The sequence below is a fragment of the Mustela nigripes genome, chromosome 7, assembly GCF_022355385.1.
Source record: "Mustela nigripes isolate SB6536 chromosome 7, MUSNIG.SB6536, whole genome shotgun sequence".
Taxonomy (NCBI): Eukaryota; Metazoa; Chordata; class Mammalia; order Carnivora; family Mustelidae; genus Mustela; species Mustela nigripes.
In genome coordinates, this window is record NC_081563.1 from 131,214,407 (window position 1) to 131,232,387 (window position 17,981).

The following is a 17,981-nucleotide window of genomic DNA, read 5'->3' on the forward strand; positions in this document are numbered from 1 at the left end:
TTACATGTTGTAACAGACTCGAGGACACATTTTGGAAACCGTCCGCTCCATGCTCCCTCATCAGAACAGTCTTTTATAAAGCGATTGAAACGCCCAGCTTACGCTTCATGCAGATTTTTATTAATAAAGACGTGTTTATTGCGCAAAATTTATTTATCCCACATTGCCAGCTGCGTTCTTGTGAAGTTACGAAATCCAGCTGCTTGATTTTTTTTTTTTTTTAATTCATGGTCGCTGAAAGATGAGCAGAGAAAGTGAAATTGCAAACATCTGAATGCACACGACACTCCAAATTTGTTTCCTCAATGAATGGCAAATCCGAATCACCTACGGCACTGAGAGTTCAAGCAAATTGGTGACCCTGCCCATTCCAGTATTGCTGAAGCAAACAAAGTAGCAGCTAACATTCTTCCGTTGTTTCCAAGATGGTAGGTGCTCTGCTGAGCACGTTACAAGGTCACAAGAGTGGTCTCATTTGATGATCCCAACATTCCCACGAGATGGGTACTATTATCGGTATTCTTCTTCTTCTTTTTTTTAAGATTTTATTTATTTGACAGACAGAGATCATAAATAGGCAGAGAGGCAGACAGAGAAAGGGGGAAGCAGGCTCCCTGCCAAGCAGAGAGCCCAATGTGGGGCTTGATCCCAGGATCCTGAGATCATGACCTGAGCCGAAGGCAGAGGCTTTAACCCACTGAGCCACCCAGGTGCCCCTATTATCGGTATTATTCTTAGCACTACTGCACAAATGAGGCCTAGAGAGACTACATCAGCTTGTTCATGGTCACCCAGTAGTGCGTAGCAGGGCTTGGATTCCTTCCAACCCAGGCTGGCTCCAAAGCTGGTATTCCTAGATGCTGGGTAATTATCTGTGCATGCGACTGATGTTCGCTTTCTTAGGCCATAAGCTCAAAGATGGGCTCGTGTTCCGGCCTTTTTGGCATAAGGTCTAAAACGTCATCATAAGCTGCTTAATAAATGCAAGTAAGTAAAGATGGCAGGGAGCAAATTTGACAAACTTCTAGAAGACTGAGAAGCTCAAACCTAAACCATGCTTTGTATGACTAAAGACCACCAAGATCATGCACAGGAAGTTCTAGAACAAGGAATGGTAAGCTATAGCCTGTGGGCCAGATGTGGTCCACTGCCTGTTGTTTTATAAATAAAGTTTTATTGGAATCTAGCCACACACCAACATGTTCACATGTTGCTTATGGTTGTTTTGTGCTACAAAGGTGGAGGTGAGCAATTGTGACAGAGACTGTATTGCTTGTAAAGGCCAAACCCTTTGCTATTTGGCCTTTTACAGAAAGTTCACTGACTCTTGGCCTTGGAATCTTTTTCTTAACCTCTTTGACTCCAGCAATTCCTTTTTGGCAGTGTAGAGAAGCCCATGGACCCTTTCTTAGAATAATGTTTAAATACAAAAAGCAAACTAAATAAAAATCAATACGAATGCAAAAGAAACCAAGCCTAATGAAAGAATTATATAGAAAATTAAAGGAAAAAATTCACAATATAACAATGTGTGTGTTTTACTAAAGTCTTTTTTTTTTTTTTTAAAGTAATCTCTACACCCAACATGGGGCTCGAACTTATGATCATAAGATCAAGAGTTGGATGCTCCACCCAGTAACTGAGGCAGCCCCGTGCCCCTCGGTGTGCTTTATGAATGCGTTAAATAAGATCTAGTGGAGGATCTGTAACTATAATGATTTCTAACTAGAAAAGAGCATAAATGATATATTGATCGATCTCTAACAACTGTTACGAAAAGATCGGTGATTTCTGCTGGCAGCAAGTTCATATGCACTACTCATAGATCAGCTGCCAATTTTCGTAATGGAAGGACACGCCCAATTTAAATACAGGCTAGTGAAAATGAAGATGTAATTTTTTTTCCTATCCAAGTTCCTGGACCATCTAAAGTCTATTCATGGATCCCTGCATGGAGGAGTCTGTGGAAGGAGGAATCCTTGCTCTAGGATGTCCTACTAGGTTTTCCCATTACATCCCTGCCCAAATAAGTGACAGTCTTTTTACCTTTTTTTCTTTTAAGCCATAGTAGAGGTGGAACCCAGAAATACCGGATAATCAAATCTCACAGCTGAGCTGCAGAGTTAACACTTTTGATATGAAAGCAAAGGTTTCAAATCCCTTTGTCATCTTTTTTTTTTTTTTTTTTCAAATCACAGATTTCTTAACTGAGGCATACCGGTCAATAATAGTTCCTGGGACCATGAGCTCTCCAAAGCTAATGACTACGTCTGTTCCTGCCCTCCACCTGGTCCTTACAGTGTCCAGTACCGTGTGGGGACTTAATGAATGTTGTTGAATGAATAAGCAATTGATATATGTAAGCTGACAGATCTTTCTTGAGTTTAGCTTGCTATGAAAACCACTGATGATGAAAATCTAAGCAATGAAAAAATCAAAGCAAAATCCTATTTATTTTACGATTTGTAAACTTTTCTAAGTGCCATGGATTCCTAAAAGGGAAATGAACAGTCTACGGAGACATCGCATAAGCACACGTTTAAATTTTTGAAAATTCACCTTTTCTAGATCAACTTGACGATGCTACTATCAATGGTAAGTCTATCCTCATAAAGTCAAAATGAATCAGAACCACTTGGATAAATGAGTGCTTCAGCCCCTCTAACAAAGGCGGGGGAGATTTCTGGAGAAAATCAGTTGGCCATCGGTGATGTCTATGTCTTAACTTGCTTTTGCAGATTACAAAGATGTTCTCAAATCTCACCATCTCTCCTCCCTCCCTGTAGCCATGGCCTCTGCCCCGTGTGCAATTCTGCATGGTCTCCAGACAGGGGCGGGATGCCCTGCTATGAGCCTTGACAATCACGTGACTGGATCTGGCTGATGGTATTTTCAGTAGACTTGATCCAAGTAATGGCTTGAGCACTGGGTTTTGCTCGCTTGCTCCTCTGTCAGCCATTGCCATGAGACGATCGAGGCTGGCTTAGCGTGCTGGTCCCAGGAGGAGGGTGACAGAAATGTGGAGCAGCACTGGATTTCCGCAGCCGAGACCAGTGGATAGACGGCTCACAGCCAGCAGATTCCCAGACGTGTGAGTCCAGCCAAGATCAGAACCGCCGAGGTGACCCCCAGCGGATCCCCCGAACGCCAACAGGAAAGACATGTCATTAGGTCCACTGAGGTTTTGTGGGAGAATTTGTTACGCTGCACTAGCGTGCCAACAGAGAGCTAATACAGAGACTGGTATCTAGAAACAAGAGTGTTGCCATAACAGAAAATTAAAATATGCGTCATTGGCTTTGGGACCAGGTGGCAAGAAAAGACCAAAGAAGTGGCAGGGTGCACTATTTAATGGCAAACATTTGGTCCAACTGTCGTGTGCCGTTAAGTTAGAAGATAAAGATTGTAACACACCTGTTCAATCTGGGACTTGAGCAAAGAGATTAATTCTGGGCAAACAGTGAAAGAGCCTGATGAGGTGGTATAAGGTCATATAAGGAAGAGACAAACTCATACAAGAACTGGCCATTTCTCTAAATGGAATTTAGAGAGAATAGAGCAAACCACAGACGTGATTTCCCATCTCCAACTAGCAAAGGGTATTCACCGTAAGACAGAGGCCGGGGACAAAGGTCATATCCAGGGATGTGATCTCAGGGGTAAGACCAACGAGAAATGAGAGATGTGAATGTCAAAGTTCTTCATGAATGTCTCCAAAAGAATTAAGTTGGTGCCAGGTAGGTTCTCCAGCTGGACAAGGATTCCTAGGAACATCAAGGGATTCAGCCACAGAAGGTTATCTGCTAAAGTGCCCGCAGTGGGGTTCAGAAGGAAGGAGAGTTTCTGAGAGAATCATGGGCGTGGCTTCTGGCACACGGACACACAGGAAACTCACAAAATTTTGCACGTGTCTCTACCAGCAAACCCGTCATTCCCGTCGACTAAAAAGAGCCCTACTTTTGGTAGGCAGGAAGCAGGCTGAGAATGTTTCGCAAAGGTACTTCTTCCACAACTTTTTGGAAGTGGCTCAGGCAGCTGATGGGAAGATGCTTCGACGGGCAGAGTCAGGAACCAGGGGACATGCGCCCAGAGGGATTTTGGAAATCCATGGAGCTGGGACAGCAGGGTTACTGGGATTACCCTGGCTCCGTGTCACCACTGGACATCAGGAATGGAGGAGCAGACTTCTCTTTTTACTTCAAAGGAACTCTAGGTCAAGAGAAGCCATACCCAGAACTGGTGGAGATCAAGGGATCCTGGGGTTTGAGCCTGACCCCGTGATGAGGTGTGACTTATGTGGGTCTTAGGAAGGTGTGATTGTATCCACCTGTCCGAGTTGTGTGTGACAGCATGGTGGACTGTGGTGGTTTGCAAAAATGGTCGCAATTCTTTACCCTCCCTCCTATCTCTGGCTTTTGCCCTGTAACCGCATGGTGACCTCCCATGGTAGGTGAGCCCGGCCCCATCCCTGATATCTGGCCCCATCACATAGCCTGCTTCAGCCAATGGGATGCAACCAGAACCTGGAAATGGGCCTACCCACCGGATGTGCTTGCCACTGTCACGAGAAGGACAAGCCTTGGGTAGCCCACTGGTCCAAAAGGAGGGTGAGAGGCAAGTGGAGCAGAGCCAGACCACCCCAGCTATGGCAAGTGGACAGACAGCTAACCCACAGGCAGCCGATCCCCAGCCAAGGTCAGTGGACACCCAGCCTTTTGCCCCACATGTGACTGAGCCCAGTCAAAACCAACAGAGTGTCTGGCCAACTGGCTAGACCTGAAGTATGTGAGCGATACTCGATTACAATCTGCCATTGAGGTTTTGTAGTGATTGTTACACAGCATCACCGTATCCAGAGCTAACTGATACACTTGCCCAAAGGAAATGTCAATGACTCGTTAAGTGACCTCCCCTGCTGCGTTTTCCCATGAAGCTGTCCCAGGCTGAACTCATCTGAGTATACTTCAAAAATGACCGGAATGCAGACACTATGCAGAAATTTATTTAAAAATGCGTTGTTGACATTTCTCTCATGAGTTCATGGAGCTCACCTTCTCATCGAATACTTTACTAGTGAATAAGTTATAGAGTGGCATAAAGATAGCGATGAGGTTATAAGCTCAATGATTTTTTTCTCCCTCATCGAGAAAGGCTCTTCCAGGTGGACGCAAAGCGAACCCGCGAACCGTGCAATGAGCAGACGTTCCCCGTGTGTGTACTGAGATGGTGCCTCAGTGCTTTAAGGTGCTTTTCAGCAGCTGGCGGTGAGGAGCCCAGCGTGCGAGCAGCAGGAGGGACCTACCTGTGTGGGACCGCAGGTGGACGGTGAGCTGGCTGGAGTTGCGGCTGGCGTAGGGGCAGATCTGGCACTTGAAGGGCCGCTCGTCCGAGTGGATCCGCAGGTGTTTGTTGAGGCTGCTGCTGTCGGCCGCGGCGTAGTCACACGTCTTACACTTGTAGGGCTTCACGCCCGTGTGACACCGCATGTGGGTCTTCAGCTTGTCTTTCCGGCTGAAGCACTTGCCACAGACCTCACACTTGTGGGGCTTGTCTCCTTCAAACACACACACACAGAAGGTATCAGAAAACAACACTGAAGAGGAAAAAGGCTGATTCCCCCCTCCGGCCCACGGGTCCAAAAGGAGGATGAGAGGCAGGTGGAGCAGAGCCGGACCACCCCAGCTACGGCAAGTGGGTAGACAGCTAACCCACAGGCAGCCGATCCCCAGCCAAGGTCAGTGGACACCCAGCCTTTTGCCCCACCTGTGACTGAGCTTTATGGTGAGAAGAGTACGCGGTCACTGAAGGATATTCAGGTCACTTCAAAAGCTAGATAGAAAAATTTGCCAAGAGCTAACATCTTTGTGTGGGGGGGGTGTTCTTCTATTTTGCCTCTTGCCATTTCTTGGTTTTTCCTGCATCAAATATGAATTCCTTATCCATTAAAAATAGGGGACTCACATGTCTGAAGTAGAACTAAGGAGAATAAGGAACTGTTCATTGTCTCCTTCCGTTCTCTCCTTTTCCTGTTTTTCCACAGATACACCCTAACGTGCAGACACTCTAAGTTTTCAGAGAGCTCGGGGCTGAGCAGCTCCTGGCTCCCTTCCCCAGCCCGGCCCGCAGCCACGAATCATTCTGCAGCGCGGTCCTCGCCAATGAAATGGCAGAGAGGGTCAATGCGTCCCTTCTGCGAAGGGACACTGCTTGCCTTTTACTTTCCACTTTCTGCCCTTCCCTGCCGTTTCCGAGACATGGGGTGAACGCGCAGGTGAGGGCACCTTGTCTGCAGACGGCTGATCCTGTGACGTGATGTGCTTTAATGACGCAGAAGCAACTTAAGTCCCTGGCTGATCTCGTAGGACAGAGCCACCTACCTGCTCTAGACCTCGTGCCTAGCTCCGGACAGTGACGTGAGAGAGGCATAAAGCCCTCCGGCGTGGGAGCTGGGGTGGGGCTCTCTCTGTCACGGCAGCTTCATCTATACCCACTAACATACCTACTACCCATGAATGACTGCTGATTGTTTTACGGGCATCTCTCTAATTATTTGTGTGTGATTCTCCTCAATCCTCCTAACCACTGGGACTAGAACCCATGACGGTCTTGCTTTCTGAGCCCAAATGCAACAAGGCCTCCCCACTGACTACTCCCTTGCACATTAACTCATCCCGATTGCCTTGTCACATCATTTCATCTCTGCAACATGATGTGTAAAGTGGAAGGATTTCACTGGATGGCGGCACCACCGATGACTGAACCAGTGTCCTACCTGGCCACCGAAAAGAATGAAGCCGACATGTACTACTGATGTGGAAAGATGACCAATAGTGACAGCAATTTGCAGGGATGGTATATATAATATTAACTTCATAAGAGATGGAAAAAGTAGATTCTGTGTATTTTTAGAGTAAAGATTGGTCTTCTAGAATGAGACACAATAGTCAACTAAGACTGGTGACTTTGGGCTTATACCGCATAAGGAGGTGGGCTCTGAGTCAGGATTTTCCCTTTTTACTTAACATATTAAATATGTCTTTTGGTTAAATCCTAAATGCCAAGTGCTAAAATGAATGGTCAGCCAAAGCTGACCACTACCATCAGAGAGCAAACGTCTGGGATTTAAGAATATACCTCAAAGTGTATGAAAGATTCTAATTTTATTAATAAAAAATGTTAGTAGTCAAATTTAAAAATCCATGAACAAGAATTTCTCAGTGATGGTCAGCAGCTGATTAGCTCCTGCGGTCGCCAGGCTGTGTATGTGTCACCGTGGGCGGCCGCCGGATGCGGGAGCAGAAGGATGATTTTGGGCCAGCTCGCTAGGGCTGCTCCTGGCCACACCCTCCTCTTGGAAAGTAACAAAGGTAAGGACACCTCGTCAACTCTCTAGCTGTAAGACGTTATTGGAGTTGCTGCTGTCATGCAGAAACCATCCCAGGACCTAAGCTGGGCTACCGGCACGTATAAGGTGCTTCCTGAAGTGCAGAAACGGACTCAAGGTCACTGCTTCACTTATGCATCTCGAGTGTTCCCTGGGTCCTCGTGAACAACGACCACACTCCACTCTGGCAAGGATACATGGGCTACGCTTCACTCGATTGATGGGATCCACGTCCAAGCCGCGTGGAGAGATTCTTTCTTTGTGACCTCGAGAATGCTTACCAACACTTGAAACTTAATATTCTAATAATCAGAGTAAGTCCAAAGGACGTGACACTGTGAGGTTGGTTAGAAGGGGATGGGGACCCCAGCGTGGCCAGGCCATCACTAGCATGGCCAAGAAATTTCAGAAATCATAGCTGGAGATTTCATCTTCCAAAGGTGAGGCCGACGTTGGGCAATTACTGATATCTCAGCCACATGTCAGAGGACGCCTGCCTTATACACTTCTATCCTCTCTACATTCACACTCTCTCATTTGAATTATGAGTATCTAATGCTTTGTTAAAAATAGTCTAAATGCAGCTCCTTCTCCATTCAGAAAATCCGGGAGACATAACCATAGTATATTAAAGAAAATTAAAGTCACCAGAAATAAGTACATTTTTCTTCTCCATGGACCAATCTTTTCCTCTCCTTTTACAGTTTTCTTTAATTCTTTCTTTCTTTCTTTGTCTTTCTTTCTTAGTAATCTCTACACCCCACATAGGGCTTGAACCCATGACCCCAAGACCAAGAGTCACATGTTCCACCAACTGAGCCATTCAGGCATACCGTCAATCTTTCACTTTCCTTTTATTATTTATTATTTTTTTAAAGATTTTATTTACTTATTAGAGAGAACACAGGAGCAGGTGGGGAAAGAGAGGGGAGAGAGGGTAGCAGACTCCCTGCTGAGCAGGGAACCCGACACGGGATTCAATCCCAGGACCTTGGGATCATGACCTGAGCTGAAGGCAGACACCCAGAACCTCCCAGGCACCCATTTTCTTCACCTTTTACAAAAGATATTTATTTATTAAATTTTACTTTCAAAATGGCAAAAATAACATACACACACACACTCTGTATCCAGTGATACAGTAAAGATACTTTAAAAAAAAATGGAGTCTTCTTCCCCTTCTTTCTTCCTTTATCAATTGTTACACATACACACATTCACAAGACCATCGCCTCAAAATAAGAATACGTACCTTTAAATTTTAATTAATTCTGGCAGATTAATTGTCAAAATGGTTGGAGCTGTTTACACTTCTACTAGCTAAGTTTGCTCCTATCTGTCCCAGCACTGGATTTTATTGTTTTATATACTTTCTGCCAAAATCATGTATGGAAATAGTATCTTATTTTTATTGAATTTGTGTGTGTGGTCCTGTGACAACCTGCGAGGTTCCATGGCCTATCACATGTCTGACTTGTCCGGATCCCCGGCTCCTAGCACAGAGTAGAGGCTCTGGGCACATGTGCCACAGAAATGCCACTTACCAGTGTGAATTTTTAAATGACGCTCCATGTCCTTCATACCATAGGCAGTCTTGAACTGGCAACCTTAAAAAGGCAAGAAAAGATTAATTACAGAGGGAAACATCATAACCTAAGGATGGAGAAACCTGGAAGAAACGTCCTTAACCAAGTGACAAGAGTAAACCCCATGGTGAGCGGGACAAAGAGGTATCACGTGCCTCCTGATACGAGGCCCTCAGAAGGACAGACATCACATCTGTGCTTCCTGCCCACACTGCAGAGCCTAAATCTCATTGTGAGGAAATAACAGACAAACCCAAACTGAGCAACACTTTACAAAATAACTGGCCTGTACTTTGCAAAAATGTCTAGGTCGTGAAAGACAAAAGCTTAGGATTCAAGGAAACCGAAGAGACGGGAAAATTCAAAGAAACGTGCAGTCATGAACTGGATCCCAAATCAGGGGAAAGTGCTATTGTTTTGCTACAGAGAACAAGAGTGAGAAGCTAATAAAATCTGAATAAGGCCAGTGGTTTGATAAAGTGTGTGTACATGTTAATTTCCTTTTTTTTTAAGTAAACTCTCTGCCCAACGTTGGGGCTTGAACTCACGACCCCAAGACTGAGACGCATGCTCCTCCCTCTGAGTCAGCCACGTGTTCCTAAATGTTAATTTCCTGATTTTTGAGGATTGTGTTGTGGGTTATAAAAGAACTTCTTTGATTCTAGGAAATATACATTGAGGTATTTAGGGATACAGGGACATCACGTCTGCAACTTACTCTAAAATGGCTTTGGGGACCATAAGAGACTCTTAATCTCACAAAACAAACTGAGGGTGACCGGGGGGAGGGGGGTAGGGAGAGGGTGGTGGGGTTATGGACATTGGGGAGGGTATGTGCTATGGTGAGTGCTGTGAAGTGTGTAAACCTGGCGATTCACAGACCTGTACCCCTGGGGCCAATAATACATTATATGTTTATAAAAATAAATAAATAAAATGGCTTTTGGGGAAAAGTATATATATATACAGAAAGAATGATAAAGCAAATACAGTATGTTAACATTTAGGAAATCCAGATGAAGGGCATCCATAAATTTCTGTACTATTTTTGCAGCTTTTCTGTGAGTTTGAAATTATTTCCAAATAAAGTTTTTTTTTTTCTTTTTCTTTCTTTCTTTCTTTCTTTTTCTTTTTTAAAGGAAATAGCAATCTTTCTGGGTATCTTCCTAAGCCATAGCACAGAAAGAAAAATTCACAGTAACTTGGATCCTCATGAGTCCCATGTTTGTAAAAAGTCTTTTTTTTTTTCTTCAAGATTTTATTTATTTATTTGACAGAGAGAGAGAGGAAGAGCACAAGCAGGGGGAGGGGCAGGCAGAGGGAGAGGGAGATGCAGGCTCCCCACTGAGCAGGGAGCCCGGTGAGGGGCTCGATCCCAGGACCCCGGGATCATGACCCGAGGCCAATGCTTAATCAACCGAGTCACCCAGGCACCCCTATAAAAAATCTTAGAGTCCAAGTGCACGGTGACCAGAGACAGCGAGATAGGTCATATGTGATGATGGAAATGCAGGGGGAGGGGGTGCTCTGATTTTTAAGCCAAGCAGTTTAGAGCATGTCTATATCCAGTTGTCGGGAATTCACAAGTTAGAGTCCCGAGATTTGTTACGTGTCACATCCTCTAGACAAGCAAGTCCCAATGCCACTTTTACCTGGATAGCAACAGTTAAGCCTTTTCTGAGCAGGTGGTGCTGTGGGCTTTTTGGCACGGGACTTGGCAGGGAGAGAGATGACAGTGGCTGTCTGGTTTTCATTGCTTTCCGTGGGCAGATAAGTTTGATAGCCATGTTCGAAAACGAATTCTGGAGCTGAAACTAAAAGATGAGATGATGATTAGTTTTCATAAGATGAACACCCAACAGCTATTCCCTTTGCCTATCTTCCTTTCTAGAGAACAAACAGGCTAAATTACTTCCCCAGTCCCCTTTGCTGCTTCAGGGTAATCCTGTAACCCTGTTTTAGTCACTGAGACACTAGAGAACATCTGTTGGGGGGGCTTCTGGAAAAGATTCTCTCTCTAATTAAAAAAAAAGAAAGGGAGGCAGTTGAGGAAAAACTCATTCTTGCTGTCCTGGTTGCCCATTTCCTGTCTTTCCTGGAAGGAGGATGTGATGCCTGGTTCTGTGGCAGCTATTCTGTAACGATAAGGGAAAAAAGAAAATCTGATGTTGAGCCAGAGCTCTGAAACTATCCAGACTTATTAAATCTAGACTTAGTAAATAAACAAGAAATGTCCCTGTCATCTACACCAGGCAAGCTGTCTACTAGCTCTAGCCAAATGCATTTGGTATTCATAAGCTTTATCAAAATAGCCTAACAAACAGTGGGAAAGAAACTGATGAAAGGAATTGTGGCCCAAACTACAAGTAATCTCTAAAAACACAAATATTACTAAAAGAAATCCTTGCTTTTGCAGATTTTTTCTTTTAAATGTTTTATTTATTCATTAGGGAAAGAGACAGAGGGAGAAAGAGAAAGAGCATGAACAGGGGGGAGAGGCACAGGGGAAGCCGACTCCTGGCTGAACCAGGAACCCGATGTGGAGCTTGATTCCAGGACTTGGAGATCACGACCTGAGCCACAGGCAGATGCACAACCACCTGAGCCACCCAGGTGCGCCAGGTATATTCTTACTGAAATTTTCAGGGGGACAAAAAGAAAGGCCAAACATCCTTACCATTTTTATCTTTACATTTATCATTATAAAAGATAAAATAGGCAGTCTCAAACTTCTTTTTCTGCTTATAAAATTTTTGTGACGACTTTGTTAACTCAATTTATGGTTTTGGGTTTAGAAATAGTTCTGTCCACATGATTTGTCCCATGCAGATCTGGTTTCACAGGGGGAGTCAATCTGACTAGCGGGGTTCTGTTCGTTGGGTGAGTTTGTCAGGCTGAGAGGCCCTAACGATGACTTTGAAAGTCACTGGATATTCGGTTTCCCAAACTTCAGTCCCTGAGGCACCACTTTCGGCATTTCTGCCACTGCATTTACAGAATATCCTGACTGAAATTGGCGCAGGCCTAACATCATGACCTACTTTGGCTTTGCCTCCAGCAGTAAATATCCACGTAACAGGCCGGTGGTGCTAGTTTTATTTTCTCTTAAAACAAACACCATCTTTCTTCGAATATTAGATCTTACAGACTGTCAGATGTGTTATTATTTGAAGTACAATACATTTAAAAGTTGCTGATTATTACGAAGCAATGCTTTTATATTCCTTATTTTTTATTTAATGAAATTCCTTAGAAAGTGTGTATTTATGGAATGAACTAGGTTCATTTTCTCTGGGCATCGGCCAGGAAACCCTGTTTCCTTATCTCCCCCTCTCGAGTGCCTCAGGCAATGACAGCACCACTGATGTCGGTCCAAGAGCACCTGGTCCACTAGCATTTGCTATTCGGGTAAATGGTTTCAGGGTTTCAGTTGCAACGTGCACGAGGAAGTTAAGTGGCTTTTGCTTAAAGTTGGCTGGAAGATTCTGACAAATGGATGTTCTGTCTTCACGCCAAGTCCCCTGGATGCCTGGATCAACCACACCTGCTTCTTGCTGAAATGTTTCATCCGGGCTGCGGGGTTTGGCTTTTGCTCTGGCTTCCATTGCTCTGCTCTGTTCTCAAAGTGGGGTTCCCAGCCAGCATCACGGGACCTACGGAGGAACCGGCTACAAAGACAGATCCTCAGGCCCCTCCCCAGCGCACTGAATGGGAACCTCTGGGGTGGACCCAGCCCAGCAACCTGTGTTCTCACACGCCACCCAGGCTGTTCTTCTGGTACGTGGTCAAGTTTGAGAACCACCGGCGTACGCTATTCTCTTCCATGTACCTCGCCGTGAAACGTAACCCAACTCTGTCTAGTGGAGGGAAGCCCTCTTTCCAGTTGTTGCTTTTCAAGAACTGCAGCTGCTCCTCCAACCACCACTGTGGACCCCTGCTACCGTCTGCAGCGTTTCTAGGAACTCGGTTACTGCTCATCTGTAACCAGAATCATTGCCCAGTCTTGGAAGGTGTTTTATTGATGGAGCTCGATACACGGAGTTCCAAAAAAGGCACCCTGCTCTGCCAAACAGACAGAATGTGTTCAACAAGGTTCAGGTTTATTCACGGGCTCCCAAAAATGTGTTTCTTTTTTCTTTTTTTTCTTCTGGTGACTGCCTTTTGGTTGACAGGAATCTCACGGACTCTGGCGCACACCTCCGTGTCAGATGTGTTAAAATCCATCTTCTAACCAGTATGAGTCTGGGTCTGGCCACTTACTGGGTGTGTGACCAGGCCAGGTGTAGGCCAGGTACCTAACCTCTCTCTTTTTAAAGGAGTTATTTATTTATTTGAGAGAGAGAGAAAGAGAGAATTTCAAGCAGACTCTGGAGCGTGCACAGAGCCCAACTCAGGGCTTGATCTCACAACTCTGAGACCATGTCCTGAGGCAAAACCAAGAGTCAGATGCCAAACCGACTGAGCCACTCAGGCGTCCCTACGTAACCTCTTTGTGCCGCACTTTCTTCACCTGGGGGACGGAGGACAATTTTTATCCCTCTCTCTTAGGGCTGTCGTACAGATTAAAAAATTAGGCATGTAACACTGTTGGTGCTGTTGTCATTATTCACGGACTTATCCAGCAAGTACTGCCGAGGTACCTACTGTGTGCCAGGCACTGTTCTAAGCACTGGAAACACACCAGTGGGCCAAAGGGACAGCGATCCCTCTCTTCGTGGAGCTGACACTAGTGGGGCATGGTGCAGGCAATAAATGATTTAAACACACACTATATGGCTACTATAGATACAGAGCTAATGGCTATGGAGAGAAATAAAGCCGAGAAGGGACACAGGGAGTGCTGGAGGCAGTATTAAGTAGGGTGAGGCACGAAGGCCACAGGGAGAAGGTGACATTTCGGGATGTGGAAGCACGTAATTATTAATGGTTTCTGTGGCAGGCGGCTAGAAATCAACAGCCAACAAGGGGTCTTGCTGGAGCTCTTGGCTGGCTTTACAGAGGGCCCATCGGTCCCCCACCCCTGGCTTCGTTCCAGGATGCCCTGGGAACAGCAGGGCCTACAGATACCCCAGGGAAAGGCTTCAAGTGGCCTTGGTCACCAGGGGGCTGGCTGCCTCAGGCCCTTTAGGGTTTGGGTGGGATCGGGTGTCGCAGTCGTACTCATCGTACTCATCGCGCCCACTGACCTGAGGGCAACTCTTTGCAAGAGCTCAGAGCGCACCTCCTCGGGTGTGGCTACGAAAATCAGGTCCCACGTCTAGTGAGATCAGCCCCCCCTTTGCCCTCCAGGAGCGCACGGCCTCCCACACCTGCTGTGGGCTTTCGCTCCGTTTCTTTGCCTCCCCGGGGATTTCCCTTGCTGCGTCGCATGTCCCGGTGTCGAAGTGAGTCCTGGTCTGGAGCAGGAGCCCCTCAGGGGTCCAGCGACACGGTTATGATGCTGCTTAAGATGTAAGACTGTTGTATGAATGTCTCAGAGAACCAAAATTTTTCTCTCTGAGGTTGTACGCATCAGTGTCTGAACCCGCCGGGGTCACGTGGACCGGCAGTATAGCTCCTTTCCCCAAAGCTGTCCTTCGGATAGCTGAAGGCAGTCATCACACCTCCCAGCCCAGTTTGCTTCTCTTCTTCCGTTGAAAAACTCCACTTTGTTTCCCTTTCTTTTTAAATTAAAAAAAAAAAAAAAATATATATATATATACATGCATATATATCTGTGTGTGTATATATATATATATTTAAGATTTTATTTTTAAGTCATCTCTACAACCAAAGTGGGGCTCGAACTCACAACCCTGAGATCAAGAGATCAAGAGTCACATGTTCTTCAGATTGAGCCACAGGTGCCAAATATTTATATATATATATAAACATATCTATCTATCTATCTATCTATCTATTTTTTTAAATAAAAGGAAACAGTAACTGTAGAAAATCTAGGGAGTATAGAGTAAGTGTAGAGAAGAAAAGAAAAGCTGCCCAAAGCGACCAAGGCAATATATCGCGTGACGATACACACCCCTTCATTATACGCTCATTATACACTGTACGTTTTCTCTAAAGCACTTATCTCTACTGTGATCAAATAATGACTTGGGAAATTACTTAATGGCCATCCTCCTCCCTTTGGCTGGACGAACCACCTGAGGACACGCCTGTCCTTTCCATCACTGTCTCCCAGCACCTAACGTAGAACTTGACAAAGGACAGGGGCTTAGAGGACCTTTGTGAATTAATGATCAACCTAATGGCGAAGAAGACATTTCTTTGTATGGAGATTTTTAAAAGCATAAAACTGGCATTGTGGCTTAAGTCATTTACACTCTTTTTTGTTAAAAAATTTCACCATTTGAAGCCATTTGCCACCCTATCATTGATCCAAAACACAGTTTCAAATGGCTACATACTCTTGCTTCATTTTGGTTGTGGCATGGTTAAATGATCTAGTCCCCCATCTTTGACACTGAGCTGGTTTCTAAGTACTACTTTTATAAATAACACCTACCCCAATTTTTTAACGGACCTCTAGGTTCTTTGGATACGTTCTTCTAAATGTTGAAGGATTGGTCGGAATGGTACGGTCATTTAATTGCTTGCTGATAAATAATTACAAGATCTTTCCCAAAAATCTGTATCAGTTTACATTTTTCCCTTTACTTTCACTAGCTCTTCCCAGCTACGTGATAGGACAAAATGAGATCAGGTTAGTTTCATGGGCATTTCCTTTATAATTGGTGAGGATGAATCCCTTTCAACATTTTTTATCCAGCCCCATTCCTTCTACACTGAATTCCCTGTTGATGCTATGAGCTCCTTTTTTTTTTTTTTTCTTTCCTATTGAATTTCACTTTCTTTCTCATTGACTTGTACATGAGCTTTACAGATCAAGGGTATTACTACTCTGTCATATATTCAAATCTATGGCTCTTTTCTTCCTACGTTGACTGGGCTTAGGATTCACATTTAGGGTTCTGGATCCAACTGCAAAGTCAGAATTCATCTCCTGAGAGAAAAGGGTTTTCACACACGTGGTGCACAGGGACCCCACCGGCCAAGAGGCACCCCCCCCACACCCTGCCCCGCCCTGTGCACCCTCCTCCAGGCTCCCATCCCTGACTTCGCGCCCTCTCTCTACCATAGCTGATTGGTCCAGCAGCAGATACCCTGCCAGGAGCCTAGCCAATCGGAACTGCTTGCCCTGAAGGTAGGAACTGGGACTAAGATACTGCGCTTTGGTGTGAACTTTCCTTGGGTGGGGGGTGCGGGGGGCATTAAGCTTGGGGGCAGTCAGGCAGACAAACTTCTTAGGATCTTGAGATCCATCTGGGGCTCTCTTTATTTATTTATTTATTTGACAGACAGAGGTCACAAGTAGACAGAGAGGCAGGCAGAGAGTGAGGAGAAAGCAGGCTCCCTGCCAAGCAGAGAACCCAATGCAGGGCTCGATCCCAGGACCCTGGGATCATGACCTGAGCCAAAGGCAGAGCCTTTAACCCACTGAGCCACCCTGGCGCCCCTGGGGATCTCTTTATAACGCAGACTCGATTCAGTACTTCAAACCAAGCCCTCATTGGCTGGCTTAAATTCCCGACCCTGCTCAGAGCGACGGAGATGTTACCCCAAGGGGAGGGGGTTCTGGGTATCTGCGTGGTTCACCAGAGCTTTGGGTTGGGGGCGGTTCTGAGGCATGAACAAGTGTGAGAAACAGTCATGAAGACTCTTCCAAGGGGTGGTCAAGAGCAAAGATTCTGCCCCCCAGGAAGTTCAGATTTGCCACTTTCTGCCTTTGGCATCTTGGACAAGCTTTTTACCCTTTTGTGCCTGAGTCGGTTATTGGTAAAATGGGGATCGTAAGTCTTAATACCTGACTTGTGGTTCATACAGAGTGCTGAGGAAAGAGATGGCCAATAAGCACTACATCAGAGTCAGCTGTTCCTCCTACAGTCAGATCCTCCAAGCCAGTCATCAGTCTGACTTACTCAATTGCTCACCCGCTCAACAACCTTCGGGGGCTCCCCAGCTCCTTTGGAACGAAGGCCAGAGCTGAAGCATGGCTCGTACCACACATACTCTGTCCTCTCTAGTCACCGTTACCACATCTTACCCTGAGCTTCCCCACTTCTCAACCACCATCAGGAAATGCCCCCTTCCCACCATCTTCCCTGCAAAGGCCAGGGAGTCTTTCAAGGCCAAGTATACCTTTGATCTCACTCACAATCTTCCCTCTGGCTTTCCCCACGGGGACCAATCTACTCCATTAACCCTCTGCACCAGGCTCTGCTTGTCACAGATGGCTGGGCTTGGGGGTCTTACCACCAAATTCTCCTCCCCAACGGGCTTGGAATTCTCCAAGGGTGAGCATCCCCGCTGCCTTGGCTCCAGCATCTGGCACACAACAGTCCCAACGCTGCCCTTGCTGGACCCTCCCAATGGGGCCCACCCCACGCCACAGGCCACATGCACACTCATTTAATTTAACACTCCCAGCTGCCCTTTCCTTAGCTCATTGCATTAACTGGTTTATTGAGTGTCTATGGTGTCCCAGGCCCAGTGCTGGGGCTGGGGGTGGGGGAGGGCAGGAAAACAAGATGGATTAGGTCCCTGTTGGCGGGAAGGTTTACAATCCAGTAAATTAGAAATTAAACCATTCACTGGGGGCCCACAGGCCAAACTGAGCCTTCAGATTCTCTTTCAAGGTTTTCAAAATCAGTGAGGCGGCTGGGTCTTCCCAGGTCAATGTCCTCTGGCCAGAGACCACCAGGGACATGGCTGTGGTTGAAGTCTGTGGCTCAGTGGCGCAAGGGAAACCTCAGACCATGTCACACAGTATCTCCGAGACAGGGCTGCTACGAAGGACTCACTCCTGGTTGGGGATTCATGTTCGGGAGGTGCAGGCAGGGTGGAGGCCCGCCTGGGAGCTGTCAGGAAGTGGGGAAGACCCTAGGGTTTGGTATCTTAATACTGAGCAGAGAAGGCGCATCTGGCATAGGGAGAGACGCAACCGTCACTCA

General features: G+C 46.0%; 1 protein-coding gene across 3 annotated transcripts in view; it reads right to left on the reverse strand.

The window, feature by feature from the left end:
- The window catches only part of ZFP64 (ZFP64 zinc finger protein), an 87,710-nt gene that overhangs the window by 60,143 nt on the left and 9,586 nt on the right, over positions 1–17,981 (reverse strand). For all 3 annotated transcript variants that reach the window (XM_059407251.1, XM_059407250.1, XM_059407249.1), the window contains exons 3-5: positions 10,623–10,784; positions 8,929–8,991; positions 5,303–5,554 (exon numbers count right to left, since the gene is read on the reverse strand). In XM_059407251.1, the coding sequence (XP_059263234.1) occupies positions 5,303–5,554; positions 8,929–8,991; positions 10,623–10,784 (477 nt within the window). The remainder of the gene's footprint in view (positions 1–5,302; positions 5,555–8,928; positions 8,992–10,622; positions 10,785–17,981) is intronic.